The 10,807-nt window shown below is 43.7% G+C and overlaps 1 protein-coding gene across 1 annotated transcript; it reads right to left on the minus strand.

Moving 5' to 3' along the window:
* Positions 1-209: 209 nt before the first annotated feature.
* Positions 210-10,672, minus strand: dhx29 (DEAH (Asp-Glu-Ala-His) box polypeptide 29). Its single transcript, XM_084745514.1, has 28 exons — positions 10,215-10,672; positions 9,541-9,614; positions 9,001-9,114; positions 8,780-8,909; positions 8,546-8,685; positions 8,318-8,458; positions 7,886-8,012; positions 7,606-7,770; positions 7,076-7,244; positions 6,792-6,912; positions 6,302-6,691; positions 5,944-6,210; positions 5,683-5,826; positions 5,031-5,207; positions 4,731-4,871; positions 4,499-4,643; positions 4,266-4,386; positions 4,054-4,138; positions 3,800-3,888; positions 3,253-3,381; positions 3,026-3,101; positions 2,689-2,913; positions 2,462-2,598; positions 1,494-1,584; positions 1,109-1,411; positions 906-1,037; positions 668-764; positions 210-326 (listed from the first exon to the last, which is right to left on the minus strand). The coding sequence occupies exons 1-28, from the start codon at positions 10,381-10,383 to the stop codon at positions 271-273; spliced, it is 4,155 nt and encodes a 1,384-aa protein (XP_084601640.1). The 5' UTR covers positions 10,384-10,672; the 3' UTR covers positions 210-270.
* Positions 10,673-10,807: the final 135 nt, after the last annotated feature.

Raw genomic sequence — 10,807 nt, forward strand, 5'->3', positions numbered from 1 at the left:
ATTTTCTTTTAATCTGTTTTTTTTCCTCTCAAATTTCAGCACGTGTATTTGCATTTCGTATGATACAGTCGTCCTCAATGTGAGTAAGAGTTCCTGGTAATCATCAGTTCATCTTCAGGATGCCCACGTCTGTCTGCAGTTTGTCTGTGAGCGTCCATCCTGAATACCAGAGCAAATAAGGAAGCATTTCCTGTGTCCGTTGGTGGTGTAAGAAAAGTACTGGTATGCAGGTTCTTCAGTGGCAGAATCAGATCCTTTGGTGGTCCGATATCACACAGCATGCTCTGATTTGATCAGATCCAGAATCAGCTGGATGGTCCTCTCACCTGCAGCAGACAGAAACGGGATCAGATCTAAAAGAAAAAAATGTTTTTCCCCCCTTTTTTTTGACCTCTAGAGAGATTTGCTGAAAATGTATTATAATATTAATGTTCATGTGATTTTATTCAATGTATTTTAGTAATGTACATGTTACAATACTTAAAATACAGTATTGTATCTGTACAGCAAGAGACAGGCAGGTTATTTGACTAAAGACACATGTTCAAGGTTGGGCGTAAAGGGACAAAAATTTGATTTTTTACAATTTTTCAGGTTTTGCAGTCACGCTATGAATACATTTCACAAAAAAAAAGGGTGTTTGTTGTGTTGTGATGCTCGAGTTTACCTTCCAGGTTCATCCTCGGGTTCTCCAGCTTCTTTTCAAGCAGAGAGTCCATGAGCTTCCTCAGGTGTTTGAAGATCACACCGATCCGAACAGGAGCCTTTAAAGCCAAACAACACGGACTCGGTTAAATAAACCCGGAGGAAGACCCATTTTGTTGGCCGACAAAGTCAAGTTTGTGAGAACTCAACTGCTGTTGCTAAAAGGACAGGATAAAAGATAAACCCTGGTGACCTCTGACCTGGAAGTGGATCCATCCGTCCAGTGTGATGAGCCTCTCTCTGTGCTGAATGTCAATGTCACCTCCAAACAGCAGCATGGGAAACGGAGATATCAGAGTGGTGTCTCGCAGGTAGATCTTAGTGTACTTCACCTGTGGATGAACATTCATCAGCGCTGTGACTTTAAAAAAGGAGAAATTACACACACACTCTTCACTCGTACCTTCTCCTGGTACAGCAGCCAGCCGTGTGTCTGCAGGTTGCGGTTAACGGACGACGGGTGGACCTGAGACCTGCCCTGAGGCGTCTCCACCGTGCAGGCGATGCGCTCGAGCACGTCCACGGAGGGCGTGCACAGAACTCGGGCCACGCTGTCGTAGAGCCCCGCGGTCAGCACCGCGTTCAGGATGGAGATCTGCTGCTTGGACAGCGAGGCCGCCTGAGACTTGGAGCGAGAGGAGGAGGAGGAGCGAGACGACCAGAAACCTGCCTGCTCCATCATCTTCATCAGCTCGTGCTTCACATCCTGGACAGAAAAGGGAGACATAATCTGATTTAAAATCCGAATCGCAACTGAGAAGGTGCGTAAAAATGCGTGCGTGTGTTACCTCTATTGTAATGAGAGCTGTACGATTGAGGAAGTGTTTCCTGCAGTAGGACATTTCTGTTCTCTGTCCCTCAGACTGTGAGTTCTTCCACCTAAAAGGATGAAAGTAGGTCATCAGAAAGAGTTTCTGCAGTGTTTTTCTTAATCAGATTAAACATAAGGCTTTTTCAGACCTTTAAAATATGACATAGAAGGCAATTTAATAGGAGACGGGTCTCCTCTACCACTAATTATGTCCAAACAAAAATTTGGACTGGCTTTGGCAGACTTTATAGGTGCTGACCATTGGAAGAGTCAGACAAGGCCTGTTTTTGATTAATGGTTAAAGTTAATAAAGAACATTGCCTCTTTTGAATCTGTAATTGCAAAGACTAAAAATTACAGCGGAAAGTTTTATGAAGTCTGGTCTTCAGGAACGTTACGGAACAAATACATTCCTACCTTCTTAAGTATGCTACTTTAGTTAAAATTGTTCTTGCAAAGTGATTTAATACCTTTTTCACGATCATATTAGTCACAGAATGGTAGAAAACCAGTAGGCACAATGAGGCCACCAATTGTTTAATAAGTAAATTAATTTAGTAATATTTTTAATCACATTTTTGTCTGTACTTCCCAGCTGTGCATAGCAATAACATCTGGTAATCATATAACAGAACCTGGATCCAGATAAGCAATAGAAAGTTGATGGATGGATTAACCAATTAAAAAATAATTAAAGTTAATTTAAAGGTCCAGTGTGAAAGATTTACAGGGATTTATTGTCATACTACTGCAGAAATCAAATAAAATCCACAAAAATGGATTAAATAGTCTCCTGATGCACAGTCCACTGCTGCACAGCAATTTTATTTTCTCATACTGTGAAAATCTCGGATCACTGGAACCTTTATTTGAAGGCTACTAAAAGCCTGGCCTGGATTCTCGTTAAAGAAATCTTGTCAACATGCAATAAATCTGAGCCCATACCCCAGATATGCGTTGTATATCGTCAGGTGATCGGAGTTGGCCAGCGCCAGGGCGGATTTGGCCAGGTTGGCTTCCTCCTTCCTGTTCATGGGTGTGGAGAAGGGAGACTTCTCTGTGATGGCAGCCGCGATGGTGGCCTGAAACAAATCTCTTCTTAATATTCATGCAATTAAGTAAACATAGTAGGATCTGTTTGTTTTGTGAATAATGAGGCAGCGCAGACGTACTATGGGCTCCAGGCAGCCGAGGATGGCTCCATAGATGAGCATCTTGCCGATCTTCACGTTGACGGGCAAACTCGCCAGGTGGTGTCCCAGAGGAGTGAGGAGATGATTGTTGGGGTGACACGCACCGATCTTCCTCAGCAGGTTGACGGCGTTACTGACCGACTGCGGCTGAGGAGGATCCAGGGCCCGGCTCAGAAAGTCCTCCGGGGAGCCGTACTGACATTTCTATCAGGGCGGAGAGGAGGAGATTAAAGGGGACTGAAGAAAACAACTTGGAAGCTTCAATAATTGTCAAGTGTTTGCCTTCGTGTGGGTCTTCATGGTCTGGTTTTTATACCATAATATGAAGGCAGAGCTCCTCCAGTGGGACCCGTAGTATCTCTGGAATGGAGTAATCCATGAAGGCGTCAAACCTGAGGTCAAACAAACGCAGAACAGGTCAGAACATGAGCTAAAACTGGATTATGACTTTTCTTTTTCTTTAATGAGCACATTCTTTTCTGTTTTTTTTCCTGCTTGGTGTTCTCGTTCCCGTCTCTCCCCTCTGGACGATGGCCTCCGTACCTGAACTTTGGGTAGAGTCTGAAGCAGAAGCCGTTTCGGACACGTCCTGCCCTCCCCTGCCTCTGGAGGGCGCTGGCTTTGGAAACAAAAGTTTCCACCAGAGAACTCATCTGGCTGCTTTCGTGGTACCTGAACGACACAGCAGACTGGAGTTATTAAGTTTCTCTACAACCAAATTCCAATTCCATAATACTTAATTGTTACCATAAACGAATAAACCACAAATTAATGAGCCATTAAATATATAAATACTACATTTATGTGTGTTTATTAATTCAATTTTCTTCATCTACACAATGGATAAATGACCGTATAAATAAATAAATAATAAATGTGTGAATAAATGAATATATAAATAGATAAATATTGGCGGCCAATTGATAGTGGATTTTTGGAGCCGATGCTGAAATCTTTAATGTATTTTTAATAATTATAAGTAACTATAAATTAAAAAAAAAAAAAGAAAACAAATCAAACAACTTGAACTTAAAAAAGGATTAAATATACCTAAAATGCTGACTGTGAATCAAAAAAAATCTGCACTTACTTATTTTCTTTCGTCTTTCCAGTGTCGATGACAAACACCACGTCAGGAATAGTCACACCGGTCTCAGCAATGTTAGTCGACAAAACGATCTAAACCAGACACAGAGCAGAGCGTCGTGTTCGGGATTTTCAGGACGGGAAAATTTTCTTTTTAAAACAAGCAAAACAATCAAATGTAGTGTGAAATGGTTTTAACAGAAATATAGCTCTATAAAAGAGGCTTTGTTGAATTTTTTCTATCACATTGTGAAGTACCTTTCTAACTCCAGCAGGTGGCACTGTGAAGGCAGCAGCCTGGTCCTTAGATGAGAGAGTCGAGTGCAGAGCAACAATCCTGAACCTTAAAGAGGCCGTCAGAACCCACAGTGAGCCACATGAAAAAGTTAAATGCACAGTTTGTCTGTTTTTTAAAGGCCTTGTGAAGGATTATTATGCAACTATTATCATCATTATGTCGTGTTTGTCACCTGTTTTTGTCCCTGAACCTCTTGTCTGAGGTCAGCAGGTCGTAGAGCTGCTGGATGTGAGCCAGACCTGGGAGGAACACGAGAACGGCTCCGTCCACCTCCGTAAACTGTGGGGCTTTGTCTGTCAGAGCACAGAAATACAGAAATTTAACACACACGTAGCAAAACCTAACAAAAACATGTATGAATATGAACTCTGCGCTGTCTGAAACCAGCATGATGATGCGTTGTACCCAGGTAGTCAATGAGGTCAACCAGTAAGTCCATGTTGATCTTATTGGGGTTCATGTACTGCAGCGCCTGCCGAGTCCTGCTGCTGAAGTGGTCGAGATCTGGACCCAGGTCCCAGCCGGAGGAGGAGTCCCTCACGATCACCTCCTGGAACACACAGAAGCAGGTTACACACATAAATAACACACCACTGCCCCGGTATACTGTCTGACTGCTGCAGAGGTCCAGTGTTACCTGGTGCTGTAAAGTCTTGCCGCCTTTTTGTGTGACAGAGATGCTAACTTCCTCTTCTTCTTCAAGAATTTTCTGACTGTACTCCGAGTCCTTCTCCAGGATGTACCCCGTCTGCTCCACGATGTCTTCTAAGTGGTACACCTGGAAGAAAAATATAAACGATGGCCTTAGGTTAAGTTTCATTCAGGCTCTTGGTTTAAATGTCACAGTCAAAAATACAGCTGTAGTGGGACTTCAAAACATACAACGAGATACGATATGTGTTGTGTACAAGTAAACACAAAGTAAAGCTCCTCTTACCTCCACTGGGAAAGTCCTGCCAGGGATGGTAATGACTGGGCAGCGGTTGAAGTAGTTGGAGAACTTGTCACAGTCCACTGTGGCGCTCATGAGAATCAGCTGCAGGTCCGATCTCCTCATAACAACATCTTTCAGGATGGTTAACAGGAAGTCTGACTGGACACTGCGCTCATGGACCTGAGGAGACGGAGGTGACGAGGGGAAGATTCCGCATTAGAGCAGACTTTCTAACTCCCTGTCTTGTTAGTCACATGCACCGATTTGGTTGATTGTGGGTCTGTGGAGCGTTAGTGATTCGATGAGAGCACAAGGTAACGTGTCATGTTTGTGCCAGTAAACATTCCTGATATTTTTATTAACTTGGCCTGTTTTGCATGACCGTGGAAACCTATGAAAACCAAGCGTGCAGTGGCAGACCGCCACTTTTGCATCAAGCTTGTGAGAGATGGCGGAAAGGAAAAATAGCAGGGTGCATCCTTTCAACTATCACACGCCTGTGTTGACCATATTAAGTTCTTGCTGCAGTCTGATTATCAGATTTAACCAAAAATGGCTCTTACAAATATATTAACCTGAGGGTGGAAAGGACACTTAAAAATGGCAGCATGCTAAAACATTTACAAACACTGCATTTGATCAGAACTATCAGTACCTCATCTACGATGATGTGTGTCAGGGAGTTGAGGTGTCGGTCATGCTGTAGTTTCCTCAGCAGAACTCCAGTAGTACAGTAGAGCAGGCGGGTCCACTCCCCGGACTGATTCTCCATCCTGATCTGGTATCCACACAACGACGACTGAAACAAATTTTGACATGAAACATGATTGTTAAAGCAGGTAACAACCCGTCCTATCAGCCTACATAATCAAAGTCTGTCAAACCATAAGATGTCTTGTTAAAACTGTATTGTCACCTTGGACCCCGGTCCGTCCTCACAGCCGAGCTCCTGGCTGACTCTGCAGGCCAGGCTCATGGCAGAGATCCTGCGAGGCTGCGTCACCACGATGTTGCACGGCTGCGGCTCTTTGCCCCCCGTCAGCAGCTCCTCCAGGAGGAACTGAGGGATCTGGGTGCTCTTTCCACTGCCCGTCTCACCTGCCACCACTACCACAGGGTGTCGCTGCAGAGCCTCCAGGACACGATGCCGGTGTTGGAAGACGGGAAGCTGCTCTCGCTCTGCCTTCAAGACAAAATACTTGGTGAATTACTTGCATCTGTACTATTAAAACACCTTTAATGTGGTAAATTGTTCAATCTTTCAGGGTTTTTACCTGCAGCTTGTGGGCCAGTGAGGACTTCTTCAGCTTCTTAAAAAGCTCTCTGGAAGCTTCAAGTGCTCCTTCCCTCCTCCCTCCTCTTTTCTCACTCTTGTCCTCCAGTTCATCTCCTCTGTCCCCGATATCAAGACTGGCCAGGTTCTCCCAGGACTCCTCAGGCTCGTCGTCCCCAGCCCCGCCCTGCTGCCCCGGCTGGCCCTGAGATCCAGAATCTTGCGCTTGGTACTGGTTCTGCTGCTGTTTGAGTCGGGTCAGGAGCCGGGAGATGAACTGGTCTCGAGGTTTGTTCGCAGCGGTGCGGCTCTCCTCCTGTTTCTGCTGCTCGCTGTCTCTCCACTCCAACCATACATCTCTGTAGGTTGGAGGAAGGAGCTGGTGCACTGACTGAGGCGGAACGGTTGAGAGGGGTGAAACAGTTTTTTAGAGAATGTAAATACGAGGTCACGCAGCACAGAAACATGGTGGTATCCTCTGCATGTATTACCTGTCCTTTCACCAGGTTGTAGAGAGCCAGTGTGGCCCCCAGATGTTGAGCCTGCATGCTGTCCTCAGTCAGGATCGTTGGACAAACTTCAAGAACATCCTCTGGCCTCTGCACCCGCACCCTGATCAATGAAGTCAGTTAGAGTGTTTACATGTGTCAGCGAAATTAACTTTTTAAGGCCACAATTTTGCAGTAAAACTAAGGATTTACAGCCCATCAAGTACTAGTGTACTTCTTAAGAGCAACAAAATGTATGTCAGAAACGCACACACACACACGCTTACTTGCATCTCCAGTATCTCCCAGCAGCCACCTTGTGAAAAGCCGGCGGCGGACTCTTGGGGAGGTTCTTTCTGACCCAGTCGATGAGGAACTGTTTGGGAGACTTTCCCGTCCAGCTGCGAGCAGTGTAGTCAAAATTGCGAATGTCCTTTGGCTCGTTTTTTTTCACAACTGTGAAGGAAAAGGGAACAAAATAATTGAAAAAAGTCTTTTGAATCTTTACGCTCTGTTAATTTATGCCACATTGTCAAGACTATTTTCCCCAAAACCCCATTTATTTTTTGGTTTTTGCAACCAAATCTGAATAAAGAATATGACTACCAGCAACAACACTTTAAAATAGTGCAGACTGCTCAACAAATGTCCCACATTTTTATCTCTATCTATATCTATCTCACAGAATCTTATATTAATTATATCCCAGTGTTTTGTTAGTCAGTCGATGAATTGAATGAGGAAATTTAACTTGAGTTAAAGTGTATCAGGAAGATGCTGCACGGCGATTCTGCACTTAAAATAAAACTGACTGAACCTTTCTCCGCAGGAGGCTCCTTTTCAGCTTGCTCGAATAACTTGAAGCCGAGGTCCTCTTTGTCCTCGCTGACAGGAGCTACTTTCTTTTCTTTTTCCTTTTGAGGAGCGTCGACCACTTTTATAGCTGGATTGAACATGGGGTGGGACTCCAGCTGCTTCATTTCTGGAAACAGAAACACATTTGTTTTATATATATTTATTCAAAAGTCAAAAGCGAGTTATAAAAAATGGTTTAGTCTCTTCATGTGAGAGTCGAAGCACATGCCGCACATGCTCACCTTGCTGTATGATGCGTATCCTGTCCTGTGCCATCCTCTGTCCTGCCTTGTCTGCTTTTGTCTTGGCAGCAGCTGCCATTTCTTTTGTGTCATACAGCTGAGCAGTGAGGATCAAATACCTGTCGTTCTACACAGCAGAAACAACACACAGTTACCACACAGAGCCACATACTCAGTGACATGTATTACATTATCACAACTATTTAAACTCAGAAAATACTGAATATACTTGGTGTATATGGTGTTGAATCATTTTTCGACATGGTTTGGCCTGTCTTGCCTTTTTTTTTACATGTATTGTGTAAATTTTCATTGTTTGGTAACCAATGAGACTTAAAATCTCAAAATGGAGAAAGAAAGTCTCAAAATGTTGAATTATTCACTTCATTTTTAAAAAGAAACCTCAGCTTTAAGTTGCTTTAACTCACTTACTGGATCAAACTTTTCATCCAGTTCAGGATTGTGTATCTTCTTCCCTCCTTCCTCTTCTTCCTCCTCTTCATCGTCACTGCTCTGCTCTGCATACCTTAAGATCCAGTCCTTCATGCTTGCAGCTTCATCCTTCTCTGAGGCCTGGAAAACACAACTCTTATGAGATTCAATTTAGTGTGACAGTACATGTCTGTGTAGCCCTGCACACTTGCAGACACTCCCACACACCTTGGTGGTCTCTTTGCGGGTGCTGGTGGGAGCTTTAGGGCCTGGAGCTGCAGGTTTCTGCTGCGCAGGAGGCTGGAACCTGGGCCGGCTCTTCTGGTTCTCCTCCTGCATCTGCTGGCTGAAGCCTTCTGGCAGCTCATCTGGTTTACGGACAATAAAGTAAGAAATCTTTGACAGTGTGTTCTCAAGAACTATACGGTGAAGAAATGTTAATGACTGCTGATGCTCTGTTACCATCTTTAAGGTTGAGGCAGAGCCAGTCAAGAGCAGAGTGGAGATCCCCTCCATACAGCACGCTACTCTTCATCGCCTCCTCGATGTGTTCCCTCTTGAAGTTGAACTTCTGCAGAGCTGTGTACAGGTCCTGCAAGCACAAACAAGACAACCTGAATGCAACATTCTGTCATGGAAAACGATCTCAGAGTCAGAAGGATGATTTTTTCTTTATTCTTTACCAGCAACTTCTTGCTTGTGAGTCTGCCTGATATGGGCCCTTTGTCTCCATTCTCTTCTCTGAAGTCATTGATCAGTTTGATGATCTTCTTCTCCAGGTCAGCTTGGATAGAAACCTGTGTTAAAGTGTCAAATCCCATTCGTTATCAGCATTTTTAAGGCTTCTCAGTGTGAAACACACGTTCAGATTTGCAACTGAATCAATAATGGACTACTTCACTGTGTATAGTATATCATTGTATGGGCTTTGTGAATATTCTATTCTAATTGGTCAGTTACAGAACTTAAGGGTCTGTTATTTCTGCATAGCAATCAGTGGAAGCAAGAAAATCATCAACAAATCATGTGTTTTTTAGTAAGTAGCCATGTAATAAGAAAGATAGCATACAGTGAGTCCTGCTTCACCTTTTAGGGTTTATTTCACCATAATGACCAGCTCATTGTACGTTATCCCTTACTTATTGTGTTACAAGCAAGTCAAAAACAGGTCCCAGCTGCAACATTAACTGCACAGTAAAGATGAAGTACACTGTATGACTTACTTTAAGAATCGACTTGTCCGAGACTCCACCTGTGTCAACCTGGGCAGTGTTGGCAAGACTGTAGGTCTTCGGAGCTGGAGGAAGGAAAAAAAATAGATGTGTGTCAGTGAAAAGCAATATATGTTGATGCTGAGCCACATTTCAGATTTCATCAGACACATGTCATGCAGACTAGGCTGCACTGCATATAACTAAATTAATAGATATGCATCAAATGTAGTTAAGTGAAAAGTACAGTATTCCCTTCTGAGATAAAGTGGAGTAAAATTAGAAAGTGGCATGAAGTCCCTAAAATTTGTACTTTAGCACTGTACTTGAGTAAATGTACTTAGTTATATTCCACTACTGCCGATCTGACAAGCTACATACACAAAGCAGCAAGGTGCCATAATACAAATTGAAGAAAGGCTGTAATCTGAAGCTTCTGATATGTGCTTTACAAAATTACTATGTTGCCCAATACCCCAACAACTTAGAAATTAAACACAATAATATATCTTATAATATACAGGGCTGAACACAACAGAATAAACACTAAACTAAACTATCTTATACAACACTTCCAAATACAGATTCAAAATGACCATATCAACATCTTTTCAGCTGTTCAACGGTTAAGACAGCTGGTCGCTGACAGTCTGAATGGTACAATAACGGCTATAAATCTATGACACCTTTAGATTTGTTTTCTTTGGCTGGTTTGGCCACTTTGTTGCCGGCTGGCTGTTTCTTCGCCTCCTCCGCCACGCCGTTCCCCGCTGCAGAGGCACCAGTCCTGCCCGCTGCTGCTCCAGCTGCCACCGGGGCCACCGGAGGAGCCGATTTCTTCTTCTTCCCACCCATTATGTCACCAAAACGCTGCCCGTCTGCGGCTCCTCTATGTGGTTATGTGATGCCAAGTCATCCGCAAAGTCTTGGAGGTTGATAGTAACGAAGAGAGAGCAAAAAATAACGCTAACGTGGTTTTTCTCTCCGTATTCATGTAGTAGTGGATGACGTTTGGACATCACAGCTGCCGTACAGGAAGTATTACCGAGGAGCAACCTCGTGTTGTATTGTGGGAATTGTGGTCGTGTCTAGAGCAAGAGAACCCCAAACCCGCGGCAAATCTCGCGAGCATTGCCAATTTAACCCATCTTTCCCAAACTCTGTCCTCGTGTTTCTGTCTCTAAACCTACCGAGATAGCTAACTGCAGCTTTGATTATTTTAAGCGTACTCAGTTTGCACACTGTGAACAATGGCGAAACAATGCTCACAGATCTCGCG

This window comes from Lutjanus erythropterus, chromosome 20 (genome assembly GCF_056507025.1).
Source record: "Lutjanus erythropterus isolate fLutEry1 chromosome 20, fLutEry1.hap2, whole genome shotgun sequence".
Taxonomy (NCBI): Eukaryota; Metazoa; Chordata; class Actinopteri; order Lutjaniformes; family Lutjanidae; genus Lutjanus; species Lutjanus erythropterus.

Bases quoted from the DNA above. Each gene is read 5' to 3' on its own strand.
- dhx29 (XM_084745514.1), bottom strand. From the start codon at position 10,383: ATGGGTGGGAAGAAGAAGAAATCGGCTCCTCCGGTGGCCCCGGTGGCA. The intron at 7,771-7,885 runs GTGAGCATGTGC...TTCTGTTTCCAG, and splicing joins GATACGCATCATACAGCAAG to AAATGAAGCAGCTGGAGTCC. The intron at 5,208-5,682 runs GTACTGATAGTT...CCGTCTCCTCAG, and splicing joins CACACATCATCGTAGATGAG to GTCCATGAGCGCAGTGTCCA.